The sequence below is a fragment of the Colossoma macropomum genome, unplaced genomic scaffold (assembly GCF_904425465.1).
Source record: "Colossoma macropomum unplaced genomic scaffold, Colossoma_macropomum, whole genome shotgun sequence".
In the NCBI taxonomy this organism is placed as follows: domain Eukaryota; kingdom Metazoa; phylum Chordata; class Actinopteri; order Characiformes; family Serrasalmidae; genus Colossoma; species Colossoma macropomum.
In genome coordinates this window covers 105,856-127,500 of record NW_023496024.1, presented here as the reverse complement: position 1 = coordinate 127,500, position 21,645 = coordinate 105,856, and the positions used below count along the sequence as shown (strand labels likewise).

At 43.0% G+C, this 21,645-nt stretch overlaps 2 protein-coding genes across 2 annotated transcripts in view; both read left to right on the top strand.

Annotated features, from left to right (window-relative positions):
- The window catches only part of LOC118804039 (ly6/PLAUR domain-containing protein 1-like), a 53,349-nt gene extending 44,579 nt beyond the window's left edge, over positions 1–8,770 (top strand). Inside the window, exon 4 of the mRNA XM_036564647.1 lies at positions 8,522–8,770. Coding sequence (XP_036420540.1) covers positions 8,522–8,770 — 249 coding nt within the window. The remainder of the gene's footprint in view (positions 1–8,521) is intronic.
- On the top strand, positions 8,602–21,115 carry LOC118804054 (oocyte zinc finger protein XlCOF6-like). Its single transcript, XM_036564661.1, has 3 exons — positions 8,602–8,888; positions 16,203–16,850; positions 18,263–21,115. Exons 1-3 carry the CDS (start codon positions 8,852–8,854, stop codon positions 19,747–19,749), a joined length of 2,172 nt encoding a protein of 723 aa, XP_036420554.1. The 5' UTR covers positions 8,602–8,851; the 3' UTR covers positions 19,750–21,115.
- The last annotated feature ends 530 nt before the right edge of the window (positions 21,116–21,645 follow it).

Genomic DNA, 21,645 nt, shown 5'->3' with positions numbered 1-21,645 from the left:
ATTTGACCCTAAACATTTTGACCACATGAACCCGGCGAGCCCGGTACTGGGCCGAAAACTAAAAACAACGACCATCTAAATCTGCTGCCAGAGGAATTACAGGATGCTATAACTACCACTGTAGCAACCACCTAGCAACACTTAAGCAACCACTTGAGATACCATGACAATCTCATACAAACCACCTGGGATTCCATAGCAACCACGTAGCAACACCTAAGCAACCACTTGAGATATCATGACAACCTCATACAAACCACGTGGGATAAACTTGCAACCACCTAGCAGCACCTGAGCAACCACTTGACATACCATAGCAACTTCATAGCAACCACCTGGGATACCATTGCAACCACCTAGCAGCACCTAAGCAACCACTTGAGATACCATAGCAACCTCATAGCAACATATAAGCAACCACTTGAAATACCATGGCAACCACCTAGCAACACCTAAGCAACCACTTGAGATACCATAGCAACCTCATAGCAACACCTAAGGAACAACTTGAGATATCATGACAACCTTATAGCAACACCTAAGCAACCACTTGAGATACCATGGCAACCTCATAGCAACCACCTGGGATACCACTGCAACCACCTAGCAGCACCTAAGCAAACACTTGGATACCCTAGCATCCTCATAGCCATCTCATAACAAAACCATAGCAACAACCTGAAATACAGTTGCAACCACCTAGCAACACCTTAGCAATCTCTTTAGATACTATAGCAACACTATAGCAACCACCTGGGACACCATGGCAACCACCTAGCAACGCCTAAGCAACCACTTGAAATACCAAAGCAACCTCATAGAAATCTCATAGCAACACCATAGCAACAACCTGGAATACAGTTGCAACCACCTAGCAAGACCTTAGCAATCTACTAAGATACTATAGCAACACTATAGCAACCACTTGAGATACCATGGCAACCCCATAGCAACCACCTGGGATACTACTGCAACCACCTAGCAACACCTAAGCAACCACTTCAGATACCACTTTTACAGTTACTGACTGAAGTGCATTAATATTGTAAATTCAAAAACTTTACAGATCCCAGATGTTTAAAATACTCCAGTATGTACTGGCCACTCACACTTATTTTAGCAGCTGCAGTGTTTCAGGAAGCTTTTAGGTGAGGAGGATCATGAAAAACACCTGTAAACAGAACCAGTGAAACGTTTGAGGTCACCTGTGTGTATAAACTTCTCTGTAATCACTTAATATATCATCGTGCGTCGTATTCTTTTATTAATAATTCTTTGTTTGGAACGAGTTCATTGCTCTGTTTGATCTGTTTTAATTATTTTTTAATGGAAATCTGAAACGTCCTAGAAAAGAACTTCTCTATGTGTCCTTCTGAAGTGGAGCCCAACATTTTAATTAGTGTTTGCGCGACTGCAGATTGTTTAAAAGTGATCAGTTTTGTGATGAAAGTCGAGTCAGCGTCGACCAATCGCTGAAGTCATGAATAAAACCACAGGAGGAGGAAATTATCTGAAACAAGCCGCTATAAAAATCTGACTGTAAAAATCCGTGACGAAGCCAAACTCCACAGGTCAGTACAGCGTGATGCGTCCTTTCCAATGAGCCCTGGATCTCACTGCATGGCCTTCAGGAAACTGGAGACATGGACCCTGGATTCTCCAGCTTAGGCTCACCTTGACAAGACGCTCACCCGTGGTGGAGGTCCAGAGAGCCTTTAGGGGATTCACAATAGTATGTTAGTACCAAACATTTCTTATCCATTCTAAATTAAACAGGGTCATTAGAAGCTCGTTAAAGTCGTTCCATGTGTTTTATCTGATGTTCGTAACAGTCATAATCACATATCTGAGCTCGTGTGTATCAGTGTTACAGTGACTCTCTCAGTAAAGAGTCCTGCATAGAGCTGCAGCCACTGTTTAACATTCCTAACAACCAACCGGAACACTGCTTAGACTATGACTCGCATGCACAGCCAGTGAGATTGGTTCCCACCATTGTAAATCAGAGTGTGATTGGTTGGTTCCTCTGTCAGTTCCTATTAATGTGGTAGTTAATCTGACGTGTAAAGCCTTCAGTCCAGCTCCTGAAGTCCCAACCAACGGGAGAGCAGCTCAGCTTTGTCCACCCGACTCCTCTACTGGTTCCCCTGCGAGTTCACTGTGTCAATGGTCTGTCTGGAAAACTCCAGTTCCCATGATTCAGTGGGAGAACACATGACGCCTCCATCATCACCTTCAACTAATAGACATTAGTGCAATAGTGCACCCTGATCCACAAAGACCATTTGTTGTAGAAGTAGATGCTTCGGACTTGGGAGTGGGAGCTGTTCTTTCCCAAGCCTCTGGTAAAACAAGTACTTGTAGTAATCTTCATCCAGCCATATTTTTCTCCCATAAGCTAATGTCTGCAGAAAGACGTTATGTTATTGGTTACAGGGAGCTTCCAGCAATTCAATTAGCTTTAGAAGAATAGCGACATTGGCTGCAGGCTAAACACCCTTTCCTTGTTTTACCTGACCACAAGAATCTTAAATATTTATGGAATGTAAACTGACTCAACCCTCGCCAAACTTCTTGGCTCTTATTTCTCTCCTTTACTTATGGACCCGGCTCCCGCAACACTAAGGCAGATTTCTTGTCACGTAATTTTTGGAAGCAACAAAGAGAAAACAGCACTTGATCCACCTGAGAACGTTATTGCCCCAGAGTGTGGATTCGCCACTGTTGGGAAGTGGATGATGAAATAAACAGGCTACTAGAAGACTCACATAGCCACCCCCCCCACATTGTCCTCAAGATAAATTCTACATACCCATAGAATTTAGGGATTGGTTAATCACTTGGGCTCATTCGTCTCTCACGTCTGGTCACCCTGGCGAGACATGTACCCAAAAGCTATTGAGCACTCGATATTGGTGGGAAAGTATGTTGGCCAATGTTCATCGCATCAACCTGCACTAGCTGCTCTATATGTAAGACTCCGAAGGCTTTGCCTTCAAGGAAATTGGTTCCCTTGCCTGTTCCTGTTTGTCCTTGGTCTCATATCGCCATTGATTTTGTAACTGATCTACCTCCGTCTTAACAACACACCACCATCATGACAGTAGTTGATGGTTTTCTCGAGCAGTCAGATTCATCCCTTTTGCTGAATTACCCTCAGCTTCTGAAACTGCAGAATCCTTGTTTAACCATGTTTTTAGATTGTTTGGGATACCAGAAGACATCTTATCTGACCATGGCCCTCAATTTACTTCCTCCGTGTGGTCTGCTTGCTTTGAACACCTTGGTGTAAATGCAAGTCCAAAGGGTCAACCAAGAACTAGGCAAGTTTCTCAGAATATATTGCCATGACAACCAGTCTGACTGGGCCTGATTCTTACCTTGGCCCGAGATTGCTCAGAACTCTCTCACTAGCTCCGCTACAGGCATCACTCCTTTTCAGTGTGTGCTTGGGTATCAACCTCCGCTTATGCCCTGGACTGCTGTTATCACCGGCGTTCTGGCTCTGGACGGCTTCAACATGTCAATACATTGAACTGAAGTTCAGAGAAGGGACAAGACCCAGTCTGATCGAAAGCTGGGGTGACACCCGCCTCTACCAACCCAGGGACCATGTGTGGCTGTTGACTCGTGACTTCAGGTTTGAGGAGGGTTGCATAAAACTTAAATATTTTGGTCCATTCAAGGTTTTGGAAAGAGTTAATGAAGTTATGTACAGGCTCGATTTACCCAGACAGTGTCGTGTCTCGTGTCTTTCATGTTTTCCTCCTTAAGCCTGTTGTTCCAGGTCCGCTGGACGAGGTCTGACCTGTTTTTGTGTTTATTACTTGCCTTTTCGTGTTTGCTGGACATTACTGACCTCTTGTTTTTTTTTAACTTGGACTGGTGACTGAATTCTCTCTGGATGTCCCTTTTGTCTTGGTTATCATGCTCTCTTGTTTTGACACTGGCCTGTTCTGACTACGCTCTTTGTGACACTCCAAAGGTCTGAAGTAATCTACAACCTTGTCTTTTAATCTGCAAGCGTCTGATCTGTTTTGACTTCCTGACACTACCTGGATACCACAGAGTGAACAATCCTGATTGGACAATTTTCTGTTGGCCGTTTTAAGTTCTAGTTAAAACTTGAAACAATGAACAAAAAATGAAATGAAGTACGTACAGAGTTCAAACACAACAAACATTTTCAATCTATTTAATCAAAATGTACTAAAAATTACGATGGATTTTTAGTTCCCAGGAATTGTTTACAAGCCTGTCCAACTTCACAACAGTACCTACTGAACAGAGCTAAATTGCTGAATGGGCGGGGCTAAACTGCTGTAGACTGAATGGGCGGGGCTAAACTGCTGTAGGCTGAATGGGCGGGGCTAAACTGCTGTAGGCTGAATGGGTGGATATATTTAAATGAGCTGATGGCTGGTTTTTGAACATACCCTATACGGACTGTACGGAGTGGAAAGTGAATGATTTCTGAGTTTTTCCAGTGATATGTGCCTTTTAAGAAGACTTTGCTTGTTTTTGCCCTGTAGATATAAATGAAGGAAGAGTGCTGCAGCATGTCGAGTCAGTGTCATCTCCGCGGTAACGGCGCTGACCGCCGCAGGAGCCGAGCGGAGCGGCTAGTAAACACGCTTATTGACCCGCGTGCCTGCGTCTGATTGGTGGTGTAAATTTCTGAGTGTGTGTGTTCCAGCAGAGGCAGATTCACTCTGTCTGAAATCGATACAGCGGCTCCATCGCTGTCCACTGCAGGACGGACGCTTTAATTGGCTGTAATTGGCCGGATCGATCCTAATCTGCGGCCACCGTGATTCAGAACACACAAAGCAAACATGGTCAGTCTGGGTGCTGATCGATGAGCAGGAACCGCCCACTGCCCCGCCCACGATCAATAGCTGCTGTCACACATTGGGCACATCTGATATGTTTAATTGTGCATGCTCATTACCTTTTCTTGAATCCCTCTTTGTGTCTTAGCCAGTGGTGTGTCCAGACCAATCGGGGGCCTCAATGAAGCCAGCACCCCATATAATCAGAAATAAAATACAAATATTATTATTGAGTTATGCTGGTTTGTGCCATTAAAAGAAATTTTTGTGCTATTTTTAATTTCGTATTTTATTTAGTGGTAATGTTTCAACAAGTGAGGTCGGTCATGTGGGTGGTCTTTGCATTAGGCTAAAGTAGGCAGCCAGCTAGGGCCCCTATGAGCCAAGTGTCCCCATCAACTAAGGGCCCCATGAGCCAAGGGTTCCCCCAAAGTTCAAGGTTTGCCACTTTGCCAAAAAAATAGCATCAGCAAAAAGTCCAGCATTTTAAAATAATTTTTCTCAGCAAGTGAAAGCCATATATCAACAACGTCCAGAAACACCGCCGACTTCTCTGGGCTCAAGCTCATCTGAAATAGACTGATGCTCAGTGGAAACGTGTATTGTAGTCTGATGAGTCCACCTTTCAGATTGTTTATGAAAGTAATGGACGTTGTGTTCTCTGGGTCAAAGAAGAAAAGGACCCTCCAGATTGCTACCAGCGTACAGTTCTAAATCCAGCATCTGTCATGGTGTGCATTTGTCAGGGACGTCACCCATTCAGGCAAGTTATAAAGAGTGTTTCAACATCAAACTGCTTTTTGAATGAGGTACAGGATAGCCAATCGGAACAGAGCTCATTTACATATATCAACCTTAAAGATAACATAACAAAAACAGCCTGTTTAATTCCAGCCCTTAAAGAAAAGTCACATATATTTCACGAGAGTGTACAAAAACATATAATCCCATATGGAAAAGAATATATGAACATGTATTTTTATAGATATGAAATACATTTCAAAAACATTGCAGTCGGTGCTGAAATACGTGCAAACACTAAAATTTCTGAATATATTGCCAAATTAACCAAATTAGTTTTAAAACGCATTTATTTCAAAATACTACACATAGAAATGTACCATACAAAATAATAAGACACATGGTTTATTTTGTCCTGCCGTCCAGAGAAAAACAGCTCTTCCGTCACTCTGACCGCTCTCGAGGGTGGACATTTTAAAAACATCATGTTCCACGTATTTCTGTGATGGTAAACTGAAATAGGTACAGCAGCTGAAGACACCTTTTCTATTTTGTGGGAGAATTGTGTAATCAGGTATAATTCGCTGTTGATGTAATTGTGCAGTGTGAGTCTCAGAGCTCTGTTCTGTTCTGTTGAGGTGGAAGTTCTTCTATTTCAGAACTGAACGGAGACGTTAGCCCAGTTCTGGTTTCTTTCCGCTGGCTCCCCGAACACTTCCACAATGATGTTGAGGTTTTATTATTCGCTTTGTAAGGTTTTAATGTCCTCACACTCCCTCCGTTCTGCCTCAGACCTGCGGCTCTGCTATTCCTGGCTGTTTTATGCAGTGGTGTGGTGGATGGGTGGGAGCACTGTGCTTCGTAAGAGACCCCCAATCAATATACAGTCACATGTAAAAGAGTTGGTCATCCCTAATCAAACTGAATGTTTTCTTGATTTTAAATCAATGAAAATAAAAAAGAAAAAGTGAAAATGTTAAAACATACTCAACAGAGAACACATTTCAATGCACATTCATATTTATATATATACGCATATATATATACACACACACACACTTGAAATGCTTCTATTTTGATTTTCTAAGTGGCCTCAGACTTTTAGACCTCACTGTATATTCATTCATTATGATAAATGATTATGATATGATAAACAACAGATACAGTACATCTTCTCATCTATATTCCCTTTAATTTGCTTCTGTTTAACTTGGCCAGAAAAATATCGAATTTATTATTTTTTACAATATTGTGCTAAAAGTGCTCTGCTGCCACCTAGTGACAAAATACCATTACAACAACCACTGGTTTGGAATGAACAGGGCCATTCAGAGAGATTCAGAGTGGTTTGGTGTGAAATGGTTCAGATGTCTTTACAGTGGTGGTGACAGGAACCAGGGGTCGCCATGACTACAACACAGATATAGACATTTTATTTACTATCCAGAACCACCAGTGAACCTACACGAGTCTTCTGAGTTTATATGGAATGTTCCCTGATAGTAAGAGGATAGTGAACTGCTGTCGGCCTGCTGACCTGCTGATGGCAGAGCTGGTGGTCTGCTGCCGTTTTGCTCAGTGTTGTCTGGGCGGCCCACCGGTGGTCAAGCAGAGAATCAGACAAAATTCCACTGATCATCTCTCATTTTCACTCACAGTCCAGTTTACTGATTTTTCCTTCCCTCCTTTCTTTAGTTCTACTTTGTAAATTAGTTTAGTGAGTAATGTTAATCCAATAGGCTCCAGCTCCCCACCGCGACCCAGAAGGATAAGCGGCTTAGATGATGGATGGATGGATGGATGTTAATCCAGCTCAGCGTCAGCAGCAACATTTCCTATAAACTCATTTTATATCAGGACTGGTCATTTTTTTTCTCTCAGTTGTTTCTTATATTTGTCTAAGTTTATTTTCTAAAATAAAAGTCTCACCAAAGAACACTGAGAACCGGCAGTATTAGCCACTGTAAGGTTCTCAAAGGTTCTCCTGTCGGTTGTTGTTGGCTTGTAACATCAAAGAAGCTACAGAGGGAATAACGTGTTTCATATTTTAATGCATTTACAGTGTGTTATCAGGGCTTAATGTACACTCTTAAAAAGATGGTTCTTCAAGGGTTCTTCAGTAAAGACAGTGGTACAATACAGAACCGTTTAACCATCTGCATGCTTAAAAGGTTCTTCAGATTGATGGAGATGTGTTGTATGTGGTTCTATATAACACCGAAAAGGGTGCAAAAGGGTTCTATTGCAAAAAGGCTCTAAGCTTGACATTATAACAATAGCAGAACCCTTTTTGGTGCTATATAGAACCATATACAACACATTGTCCATCAATCTGAAGGCCCATTTCACCATGCAGAGAACCATTTAAGCATACATAGAACCATTCTCATTACTAAAGAACCTCTGAAGAACCGTTTTTTAAGAGTGTACAGGAGCGTATTTTTCCATTCACCTCCTGGTTTAATTAAATAATAATTTAGAAATGAATTAAATTTTGGTGTTAAATTCCATAAATCAGGCAAATGTCAGGGGCTCAACTCAGCGCCTCATAACGAAGCCTCGAGCGCCTGTAAGCGGTCGTAACGCGTTACAGCGCGTTTAGGCGCTGCGGTTTTCCTCAGCTCCGCCTGTGGTACTCCCCCCCATGGAGAGACTCTTATTCTGTAATACAGGCTGCGACTGTGTTCACGGTCCTTTACTGAAACCGTACATTAAATAAAGCCCGGTGAAGAGCTGAGACCGCGGACTGGAGCGGTCAGTGGTGGGTGTAGGGGTGGTCTTCTGGCGGGAACAGGAGCGTCCTGTAAAAACAGGTCAGAGTTAAAAACGGAAGATTAATATTTACCCACAGAAATTAATGATTCTTTAATTGAATTATTGAATTTGCGATTCGTAAATAATTCTTTCAATAGATAAAATTAAAAGTCAGTGAAAATACACATCTTCAGCTCCACACGGTGTGTTTCCGGTTCCGCGAAATAAGCCCCGCCCCCTTTCCGGGGCGTGTATTTAAAGGCTGGACCGTAAACAGTCGCGGACGGAGCGGAGTTTCAATCACGTTTAAACCGCGTTCACCGCCTTCATCGCCGCGGAGCTGCGACTGTCGGAGTGTGGCGATCATTAACCCGCTGACCGGGCCGGTTGACCCGCTGACCGGGCCGGTTAACCCGTTTACAGCCGCCGGAGAAACGCGGTAAACCGCGCACACACACCGAGAACACTGCGCGCGCTGTCGGCAGTCGCAGCGCGCGCTCTCCGCGTGTCCTGCAGGCAGAAGGATGTCGCGCGCAGACGGTGACGGAGAGACGGTCAGAGGTAAGTATCACCTGTGGAGGGACACTCAGACACTCAGTCTGATCATCAGACACTCAGTCTGATAATCAGACTCATCTAACCAGAAACTTTTAAAGGGCGACTCCACCGCTTTTCTGAAATTCTCTGCATTATTAAACGGTTAAGGCGTAAACAGAGTCGTTCAGAGTGGTTCAATGTGGTTCTAGATAAACTTACCGAGTCAGAGTCGTTCACAGTGGCGGTGATAGGAACCAGACGTCCGCTGTTCAGAGGACCTCCTACGAGAACAACTGAGACTGAGATTTATCGCCTTTATATAACACGTTCGAAAGGACGGTTCCTCAAGGGTTCTTCAGTAAAGACATTGGTTCTGTGTAGAGCCATGAACACTCACAGAGCCATCTGCATGATTAAATGGTTCTCTGCATGGTGAAATGCTTCTAAGTAGCACCAAGAAGAGTTACTCTGTTCTTAAAGCTTGACATTGTCACAATAGAAGGACCCTTTCAAAAAGGTTCTATATAGAACCATCTACAGCACATTGGTTCTATTGCAAAAACAATAGCAAACCCTTTCTCCATCAGTCTGAAGAACGCTTTCACCATTCAGAGAACCATAATCATGTAAAGGGTTCTTTGAGTGTTCATGGTTGTATACAGAACCATTATCTTTACTAAAGAACCCTTGAAGAACCATCTTTTTAAGAGTGTAGTGCTCTTTCTCCTAATTCCCTGTATAAACATTAACCCCTGTAATTTCCAGGGTTCGCCAGTGGGCCCAAAGTGTTATTACACACATCTATAACCTAAGAATAGCTCAGCCAGTTTGCACTGAAGAGCCTGTAGTTACTGAGTAATAAGCCTCAGTGTGTAATAAGAGATTTGAAGGGGTTAAAAGAGCAGAGAGGTTCTGTTTTTAACACCAGAGATCTGGAACCCATTACTGATGAACCTCCGTCAGACTCCTGTCAGCGTTTTTAAATACAGAGAAAACAGATTTATATTTAGACCTTAGCTAGTTTTCATGGTTCCCCTGTTTTCACTGGAATATCACTTCACTTTGATGTCATTAGTTGTGTTTTCACTGGATTCTTATTTACACTTTCATCTTTTCATCTTAATGTTAATTATTACTAATATATCCTCTGTTCTGCTGTTGCTTTGATTTGTTGCATTTTTATTATTTGTTTATTTTATTTTATATTTTTCTCTGTTGTTCTTACTTTGCATTGCGAAGCACTTTGGGCTGCATTTATAACATATGAAAGGTGCTACGTAAGTAATTATCACTGTTATTATCGTATTATTACACATCAAACCACTGAATGACTCGGTTTACACCTCACAGTCTGAGTTATGGGGAATCCACTGTCTAAAGCCACCAGTGAACCTACATGCGTCCTCTGAGTGTCTGTATGTGGTGATGATGGTAAAGCAGTGGACAGTCTGGAATCAGCTGAGCTCTTGGAGTGAAAACAGGTGTGAAAAGCTCATGATGAACAGACCAATAGAAATGCTCCAAAACTGACTGAATAAAGCCTCTTCACACCGACTCCCACTGAAGGAGTGTTCACCCCTCTCCTGTAAAGCTGCCGTTTTGGAGAGGCTGGTCTTCCCTTGGTCAGTGACGAGACGTAACAGCTGTAAAGTCGTATAACCATGGTGTGGCTCAGTTTGATGCCCTGTGTTTAAAATCAAGGGGTCAGTTAAACGTAAATAAAGCATAGTTTGGCTTTTTAAGGTAAAAGGTTGAACAAAATAAAACAGAAAACAAAATAACTGATGATCATAAAAAGGGAGGAGGGGTTAATGTGTGGGTTTTCATTGGAGGAGCTCAGTCTCCATCTGATTGGTTCATATAGGCCACATGTCTCCAGTCCTGGTGGACCAGAGCTCCGCAGACGTCAGCACTCGGCCTCATTACACAGCCCTGAGTCAGCTCTTCAGCTAATTAGACCTTCCTGAGCTGAATTCAGAGCGTGAGAGGAGGGTGAACAGTGAGTGAGTTTACCTGGTCTTAATAATCTGATAACTGCAGAGAAATCAGACTGTCAGTAACTGGTTCAGTGTGTTTACAGTCAATAATCTGATAACTGCAGGAAATCAGATTGTGTCAGTAACTGGTTCAGTGCCTTTACAGTCAATAATCTGATAACTGCAGGAAATCAGATTGTGTCAGTAACTGGTTCAGTGCCTTAACAGTCAATAATCTGATAACTGCAGAAAATCAGATTGTGTCAGTAACTGGTTCAGTGCCTTTACAGTCAATAATCTGATAACTGCAGAAAATCAGATTGTGTCAGTAATCCGATCAACATGTTTACATTCACTTGAGTAATCAGATAATGGGGAAGCTACAGGTCTACATGACTCAGACAGTAATCAGATTTCTGCTTTACAACCAGCCAATAAGCTCACAGAAAAAGACCCGATGTAAACGTAATTTAAAACTCAAACGTCACGAGTTTTTTAAACATCGCTCCACTTAAGCAGAAATTATGAACAAGCATCATCTAGAAGATGAAGAATATTTAAATCCTTCATTTCGTCAAGCATGTATTTGGTCTCAGCGTCGCTCCAGAAGTGTTTTGCTGCGTCTCGCGGCGACGCTGCTCGCTTATTTCTGGTACTGCTGTCTGTTTTCGCAGACTGAGAAACCCGAAAGAAATCAGAGTGAGAGTTTACATGCACTGAGAAATCTGATTACTGAGCTAAAATCCAGCCTCTTTATCAGATTTCTTAATGGGTGTAATGGTGTGTACATGACCATTTGAATAATCGGATAACTGCAGAAATTATAATCGGATTATTGAGTGCATGTAAACACACTCACTGATCTCCACAGGCAAAGAAGGTCCCCAGTCTGACACGCCTGATATAGAGAGAACACACTGCTGCACAGTTACTGTTTATTTACTGAATTTAACACACTGTGGAGGGGATAAACCTGTTTAATGTTTCTTTAATTAATTAATTAATTAATTAATTAATGGTTTAGTACACTGACATGCCCAAAGTCATGGAGCAGGAACTAGTATGGTGTAGGACTCCCGTCCACAAGTGGATAGAGGACGTCTGGAGGGATGTTGAGCTGTGCCACCCTGATAGCCACCCACAGCACTGTGGTGTTTGTAGGTGCAGGATCTCTGGTGTGAATGGTCCTCTCCACCACATCCGTTAATGCCTGATTGGGGTGAACGTGCAGGCCACATTGTTCATCAGAACTCTCCAGAATGCTCCTCAAACCAATTCTAGACAACTTTGGCCTGATGGCACTAACTTAAATATACCATCATTGTGGTGGGGGTACCTGAAGTCCAAGATGGGCTGCAAATGGTCATGAAGCAGAGAAATGTAGCGGTCACCAGTCAATGATGTGTTAAGTCGGACCAGTGGACCCAGCCCATGCCATGAGAACACACCCCACACCAGTATGGAACCACCACCAGCCTGCACAGTGCCTTGTTGACGACTGGGGTCCATGGCTTCATGGGGTCTGTGCCACACATGAACCTCACCTTCAGCCTGAACCAACTGGTACCGTGACTCATTGGACTACACCACATGTTGCCAGTCCTCTAAGGTCCAGTTAACAACCTTATGAGCCCAGGTGAGGCGCTGTGTCCAGTGTCTGGTGGGTCTTCTGCTCCCGTATCCCATGGAAGCTAAAGAATGCTGCACTGATCTGCGGGGTAGGTGTGTGGGGCCTCCTGCACTGAATGAGGATGGATTTCTGCCAAAGTTGCTTGTCTGTTCACATGGACAGATCTAGCCAGGCGCTGCCGGTCACGACCATTAAGCTCCCATGGGTGACCATTGTGCTGTCCACTGCGGGTGGCCACTGTGCTGTCCACTGTGGGTGGTGATGCCTTCTGTGACATATTCTCGGTAGACATTCTTTATAGCACCAGAAAGGATCTGCTGTTGTTGCAAGATCAAATTTATATCAATAGAAGAACCTTTTTTGGTGCTATAAAGAACCCTTTTCAAAAAAGTTCTATACAACACATTGTCCATCAGTCTGAAGAACCATTTCACCGTGCAAAGAACCATTTAAGTATGCAGTTGTTAATGGTTCTATATAGCCTTAGTTGTCGTCACTAAAGAACTCTTTAGGAACCATCTTTAAGAGTGTAGTTGTTACCAGTTGTTCTTCAAGGGTTTTTCAAAGGTTCTTTAGTAAATTCAATGATTCTATTTAGAACCAGGAGTTTTATATAGAACCATTTACATGCTTAAATGGTTCTTTGCATGGTGAAGTCATTTTTCAGATTGATGGAAAATGTGTTGCACATGCTTCTATATAGAACCTTTTTGTAAAGGGTTTTATATAGCACCAGAAAGGGTTCTGCTATTGTTGTGAAGTCAAGCTTGTAATAATAGAAGAACCTTTTACCTAAGCGTGCGTCTGCAGGGTTCTGCTCCACCACGACTGAGTCTGACACGTGAGCTGAAACTCAGACGGCGTCTGGATCGTAAATGAACCGAAGCGGCTCTGTTGGCGGTTCTGCTCTGGTTCCTCTCGCTGATGTTTCTCCCCGAATGCAGGTCGGTCAGTGAAACTGGGTCAGTTCGGTGAGCGGTCAGATTAGGTTCATGAGTGTTTGTAAACCTACTGAGTTCAGTTCAGCCTGTTCCCCGTGGGCTCCTGGCAGTGCCGGTCTCCTCCTGGCCCTCCGTCCACTGTGAAGATCTAATGTAAAACCTGCTCTAATTAGTAGAACCATGTTGAGTCGAATGCTGGAGTAATTAATAAAGATGATGAGTCCAGTTGATCAGAACCCACTTGTGTGGTCTTAAAAGCTACCCAACACAACTGCGTGGAACCGCTTTACACAGCGTTTTCAAACCTTTCGTTTTGGATGATACATAAAAGTAATCAGTCCAGTTAATTAATTAATTAATTAATTAATCAATCAGACTCTGATCACTCCAGTGTGATGTACTCAAAGTACTGTTTACTCAGCCCAGCATGTCAGAAGCCGCTCAACTCAGCAAATCCAGCATTTCATTTTTCTGAGACGTTGTTTTACTGAGTGCATTAAAAAGACAGTTTGGTTCTCTAGATGGTGAAATGGTTCTTCAAATTGATGAGAATGTGTTGTACATGGTTCTTTACAGAACCTGTTTGTAAAGGGTTTTACATAGCACCAGAAAGGGTTCTGCTATTGTTATGATTCCAAGCTTGTATACATGGATCATGGTTCGTGGTTCTATTGCCATTTCCTAAATCACCCTTTAAGAACCAGTTTTTTTTAAAAGTGTAGTTGTTACTGGCTGTGCTTCAAGGGTTTTCAAGGCAATGGTAAAGGCAATGGTTCTATATAGAACCATGAGTTCTATGTAGGACCATTTGCATACTTAAAGGGTTCTTTGCATGGTGAAATCGTTCTTCAGATTGATGGCGAATGTGTTGTACGTGGTTCTCTATAGAGCCTTTTTGTAAAGGGTTATATATTGTTATGATGTCAAGCTTGTTTATGATAGAAGAACCCTTAACCTTTAAGCATGCAGATGGTTCTTTAAGTTTTCATGGTTCTATAAAGAAACATCGCCTTTACTAAGCACCGTCCTTTTTAAGACTAGTTGTTAGTGGTTGTTCTTCAAGGGTTCTTCAAGACAATGGTAAAGGCAATGGTTCTAAATAGAACGTTTTCATGCTTTGCATGCTTAAATGGTTCTACATAGAACGTTTTCTTCTACAACAGAAGAACCCTTAACCTTTAAGTATCCAGATGGTTCTTTAAGTGTTCATGGATCTATATAGAAGCATCAGCTTCACTAAAGAACCCTTTCAGAACTGGTTGTTGTTCAAGGGTTCTTCAAGGCAACAGTAAAGGCAATGGTTCTATTTAGAAACATGAGTTCTATATAGAACCATTTCGATGATTAAATGGTTCTCTGCATGGTAAAAAGTTTCTTCAGACTGATGCAGAATGTTTTGTTGGTGCTGTGGAGATCAGCGTGTTCCGTTGATGAAGGTCTAATTAGCTGAAGAGCTGAATCAGGTGTGTGTAATGAGGCAGAGTGCTGAGGTCTGCAGGGTTCTGCTCCACCAGGACTGGAGACAGACACATGTGTTCTGTAGATAATGTGAATTTAAGGTCCATTTGAGTGGGATTAGTTTAATCTGGGGACCTGCTGTAATCTGAGTGAGCACTGACAGAACCCTGGTTTTAATCTAGTATGAATCTGCACTGTAGTGTTTACAGTCTGATCAGTAATCATTCCAGAGTGAATTTCCTCCTACACTCTTAAAAAGATGGTTCTTTAAGGTTTCTTCATCAAAGATAATGGTTCTACATTGAACTATAAACACTTGAAGAACCACTTGCATGACTAAATGGTTCTCTGCATGGTGAAATCGCTCTTCAGATTGATGGAGAATGTGTTGTAAATGGTTCTCTAAGAAGGGTTCTTCTATTGTATACAAGCTTGACATCAAAACAACAGCAGAACCAAAAAAGGTTACAACACATTCTCCATCAATCTGAAGAACCATTTCATGCTCATGGTTTTATATAGAACTCATGGTTTTAAATAGAACCATTGCCTTGAAGTATGAAGAACAACCAGTAACAACTACACTCTTAAAGACGGTTCTCAGAGGGTGCTTTAGTAAAGGTGATGGTTCTGTGTAGTACCATGAACACTCTGCATGCTTAAATGGTTAAGGGTTCTTCTGTTGTATATAAGCTTAACATTGTAATAATGGTAGAACCCTTTTTGGTGCTATATAGAACCCTTTTCAGAAAGGTTCTATATGGAGTCATTTACAACACATTCTCAGTCAATCTGAGGACCCATTTCATGCAAATGGTTCTATATAGAATTCATGGTTCTAAATAGAACCATTTGCCTTTACCATTGCCTTGAGGAACAACCAGTACTGACTACATTTAAAAAAAAAAGATGGTTCTTAAAGGGTGCTTTAGTAAAGATGATGGTTCTGTGTAGTACCATGAACACTTCAAGAACAATCTGCATGCTTAAACGATAAAGGATTGGTCTATTATATACAAGCCTGATATCGTAATAAGAGTAGAACCCTTTTTGGTGCTAGATAGAACCCTTTTCCAAGTGGTTCATTGAGATGTTTCTATATAGAACCACTGTATAGCTTCTAAAACAGCTCTTCAGTTGTTATGATGTCAAGCTTGTATACAGTAGAAGAACCTTTTTGGTGCTATAAAGAACCAAACGATTGAAGATACAAGCCTAAAATTTGGTGTCTTGTCTATCGAACACATTCTCAATTTCCAGACAATATGAAGCGAGTCTGCTATGGTCAGTCAGTAGATTGTCATGTTTCTAATTCTTTTGGCGCTGCTTTCAGGAGAAGAACCGATCGAGGAGAACGGAGAAGATCTCCCGCAGAGCTCTCAGCAGTCCTACCAGTGCTGCGAATGTGGGAAAACCTTCAGGTTCGCCTCCTTCCTGAAAGTTCACCTGAGAACTCACACCGGAGAGAAGCCCTTCCCCTGCTCGCAGTGCGGGAAGAGGTTCTCCTCGACCACCGGCCTGAGGAACCACACGTACATTCACAGTGGAGAGAAACCTCACACGTGCTCAGTGTGCCAGATGACCTTCAGATCCGTGCCGAACTTAATCGCCCACCAGAGGACGCACAGTAAGGAGAAGCCTTTCAGCTGCCCGTACTGCGGCCGGGGGTTTTCCAGGCCGGACAACCTTAAACTCCACGTCAAGATTCATACCGGAGATCGGCCTTTCCCCTGCGCCCAGTGCGGCTTGCGTTTCACCTGCACCCGCGTTTTAAAGCAGCACATGTACGTGCACACTGGACCTCACCGGTGCCCTCACTGCGAGGAGATCTTCAACACCTTCTCCAGGTTAAAAGCCCACAGGAAGATTCACAGTGCGTCGTCCAGTCGCGTTAAGAAGTGGCTGGTTAAGGAGGAGCGTGAAGGCGTCCTGACGTGTGGACTGAAGATGGGGGATGTGAAGGTGGTGAAGGTGGAGGCAGGTATGTATGTTGGGTTCGAACGTTGGCCAGCTGACTGTAGAGGACCACCTCTGATAATTCTGACCAGTAACTGGTTCAGTGTGTCCTACAGACCACAAACTAATCCACCAGCATTCCCAGTCTGTCCCACATACCACAAACTGATCCACCAGCATTCCCAGTCTATCCAACATACCACAAACTGATCCACCAGCATTCCCAGTCTGTCCTAAATACCACAACCCAATCTCCAGCGTTTTGTTTTATTTGTGATAAATCATGTCATGATACAATGCTTCTCTGAACCAACGGTATGATTCATTACAAAGAGAGCAAAATTAGCTGGTGGATCAGTTTGTGAAATATAGGACGGACTGGGATTGCTGGTGGATTGGTTTGTGGTATGTTGGATGGACTGGGAATGCTGGTGGATTGGTTTGTGGTATGTTGGATGGACTGGGAATGCTGGTGGATTGGTTTGTGGTATGTTGGATGGACTGGGATTGCTGGTGGATTGGTTTGTGGTATGTTGGATGGACTGGGAATGCTGGTGGATTGGTTTGTGGTATGTTGGATGGACTGGGATTGCTGGTGGATTGGTTTGTGGTATGTTGGATGGACTGTGAATGCTGGTGGATTGGTTTGTGGTATGTTGGATAAACTGGGAATGCTGGTGGATCATATAAACAAATGTAGAGTAGTATCTGTAGTTTCTGTTGCTGATCTCCCGTTCTAGATCTTGTTGGCGGTGAAATATTGTTTATGATGATCTTATTAGCATGTACAGAAAAGTGTGCTTAGTCTCTGTTGCCACCAGCATTCCCAGTCTATCCTACACACCACAAACCAATCCACCAGGATTCCCAGTCTGTCCTACATACCACAAACTGATCCACCAGCATTCCCAGTCTATCCAACATACCACAAACCAATCCACCAGCAATCCATCCTGTATTTCACAAACCAATCCACCAGCTAATTTTGCTCTCTTTGTAATGAAACATACCATTGGTTTAGAGAAGCATTGTATCATGACATGATTTATCACAGTTAATGATATATATTTTCATATTATCCAGCTCTTTGCTCACATATTGAAACTTTATTTTTCTCCATTGGTTTTCAGCATGTAGCTGTGTCAGTTTACACCCCCCCCCCAATCGCCCCCCAAATATTTCCACCACAACAGCCATAAGTTCAGCACTCCTTCACATGTGTCCTACATCCCTGTAGCACCCTTGTAAAAAAAAAAATAAAATAAAAAATCTGTTCCTGTAAACTGTAATATTTTTAGTAGTTTGTAATGTGGTGGTAATGTATAGTGTATAATGTGGTCTATAATGTATAGATTCGCTCTGTTAATATTGTTATTAATTCAATTACACTTTTGAATATTTTTTTTAAATGATTGATTTTCATTTTTGTCTTAATAGAAGGAGAAGATGCTGAAGATGAGATCAAGGAGGATGTACAGCAGGTCCTGCTGTTAGGGGAAAATCTTGAAGATGAATGTGGAGAAGATGTGAAGCAGGTCCTGGTCCTGGAAGAAGATGCAGACGATGGTACTGGAGAGGACGTGAAGCAGGTCCTGGTATGTGGAGAGGATGCTGAAGTGAATGAAGAGGTTCTACAGGAACTGAGAGCACAGAAATCTCACCAGTGTCCTGAGTGTGGGAAAACCTTCAGATACGCTTCCATCCTGAAAGTCCACCTAAGAACTCACACCGGAGAAAAGCCTTTCGTCTGCTTGCAGTGCGGGAAAGGATTTACCTCCATCACGAGCCTGAAGAACCACGCGTTCATACACAGTGGAGAGAAACCTCACACGTGTCCAGTGTGCAAGAAGGGCTTCAGAACTGCCTCAATCCTGAAAGGGCACCAGTTGACCCACAGTACGGAGAAGCTTTTTACGTGCTCCGACTGCGGTCGAGGTTTTTCCAGGTTGGACAGCTTGAAACTTCACACAATGATTCACAAGGGCGAAAGGCCTTTCGTTTGCAGCCAGTGTGGTATGGCTTTCACTTCTGCTCGTATTTTAAAAAAGCACACTGTCATTCATGCAAGACCCCACCGGTGCCCTCAATGCGAGAAGCTCTTCGCTACTTTGGCGGAATTAGAAGCACACCAAAAAATTCATGCTGATGAAAATCCACCGACTTGTACTCACTGCGGGAAACGTTTTTGGAAAATGAGATACTTGAAAGCCCACATGAGAATTCACACCGGAGAAAAGCCGTCCTGCACTCAGTGTGGGAGAACTTTCACCACCGATGGTGCCCTGGTTCACCACATGAAGCTTCACGCAGGAGACAAACCCCATCAGTGCTCCCAGTGCGGGAAGACCTTCGTAAGTGTCAAGGAGTTAAGATTACATCACCGGATTCATACCGGAGAGAAGCCTTTCAGCTGCTCCCATTGCGACAAGAGTTTCATCAGTGCAAGCTATCTGAAGAGCCACATGGACACGCATACAGACAGCAAACCTCACCAGTGCTCCGAGTGCGGGAGGAGTTTCAAACGTCCCTCAGAGTTAAAAATGCACGAAAGGATTCATACTGGAGAGAAGCCGCACGCCTGCTCTGAGTGTGGCAAGAGTTTCCGGAAATTGTGCAACGTTAAAATTCACATGAGGACCCACACGGGAGAAAAGCCCTTCATCTGCAGTGAGTGTGGGAAAAGATCTACGACGTTAGGCCACCTAAAACTCCACATGAGGATGCATTCAGGCGAGAAGCCGTACGTCTGCTCCGTGTGCGGGAAATCTTTTACACGATCGGCGCATCTGAAAGCTCACCGGTACGTCCACACAGGGGAAAAACCGTACCAGTGCTCAGAGTGTGGAATGAGCTTCGCTAAGCCATGTAACTTAAAAACACACCAAAAAACCACACACAAAAGTCCGGAGGACATCAAGTCCTAGAATTATAAAGCTAAGCCTCAACAGGACAAATCAAATCAGACCCATGCTTGTCCATCTGAGACATAATGGGCTGCGAGTTATGGAAGTTAACATCTGACATAACAGGAGGTGATTGACTTTTGCCAGTTGAAAGGATCCACCATAGTCATTGTAGTGGAGACTACATTGCATCTGTTGCAATCTGGAGCTTGTGATGTTCAAAATAATAAAGAAGAAGATGCAAAAGTCAATAATGACTTGTAGTCAGTCATCTAGGCATAACTGAACTTTGCGAAACCTCACACAACGATGGAATTTGGGCCACAAACTTGACAGAATTTTGTTCACAAACTTGACAGAATTTTGTTCACAAACTTGACAGAATTTTGTGCACAGTCTTGACGAAATTTGATCCACCGTCTTGATGGAATTTGATGCACCATCTTGACGGAATTTGGTGCACAATCTGACTTGCTGACTTTAATGTGCATCATGAAGTCTAACTGAGAAGTCAAACTACAGGTGCGGCTGGTCATCAGGTCTTTCAGCTCACATGCTGTTAAGGCCTGGAACAGACTGTGGTTCCTCCCAACCACAGGAGAGCAAAACGTCGATCTTCAGATCATAGCTCGGTGCTAGTAAAGCTTGGTCTGCCCACATATGGGGTAAGACAACCCTTGACAAGAGAAACATGTAGCAATATAATAAAGCTAGCTTCTGTAGAATGCATGAACTTATCATGTGTACAGACTGGCAAAAAATCTTCTCAGAGACACAGTGAATATTCGCCACCAGTTAACTGTCATCAGCCAGGATGCTCATCACCAGAAAGATTGGAGAAGAAGTTTTGATTAGTGAAAAGTATAAAGGAACTGCATAGAAGAAGCAGCACCTTTTGCAACAGCTTGAAAAACACAACCCTTAGCAAGCCGAAGCCCAGCTAGATGTGTGCTCAGGCAGAGAAGGTCCTACATTAGTACATTAGAAACATTAGTCTCATTAGAAAACTAATCCCATCCTAACACCCTAATCCACAAACTCAGTTGTTAGCAGGAACCTGAAACACTACAAATCTTGACAAAGCCTTGGGCCCAGATCAAGTTATTAAGAAATGCATTGCTGAGCTTGCAAGCCCGTAGTCTCTTGGGGCCAGACATGATCACATAACGAGTTCATGAATTTTCCCAAACCAGTCTGCTGTGTGTTTTGACCTTACCTTTCAGGCACAACATTCAGAGAGTATTAAGTAACACTTACTTGATCCATGCACTTCTGCAGTTCTCATAGATCCTGTACCTAATGCATGAACGTTACTACACTCTGTAAAAAGATGTTTTTTCAAGGGTTCTTTAGTAAAGACAGTGGTTCTGTATAGAAACATGAACACTCAAACCATTTGCATGCTTAAAAGGTTCTTTGCCTGGTGAAATGAGTCTTCAGATTGATGGAGAATGTGTTGTAGAATCTATTCTCCATCAATCTGAAGACCCGTTTCATCATGCAAAGAACATATGCAAATGGTTCTTTGAGTGTTCCTGGTTCCAAATAGAACCATTATCTATACAGATACAGGATGGCACTTACTAAGGATGGCACTTTATTAGCTGTGACTGAGCTGGACGAGTGAATCACCTACTTGCATCACACGTCCAAAAGTAGACTCCAGAGTTTCTTCTGAAATGAAGGTGTTAATAGTGAGTCTGTGCTGCAGAAACAGCCTTTACTCTTTTGGGAAGGCTTTACACTAGATGTTGAACATTGCTGTGAAGATTTGATTGAGCATTAGTGAGGTCAGGTACTGATGTTGGATGGTCAGTTCTGGACACTCCAACTCATCCCAAAGGTACTGGATGGAGCTCCATCACTCCAGAGAACACAGTTCCACTGCTCCACAGCCCAATGCTGGGGGGGCTTTAT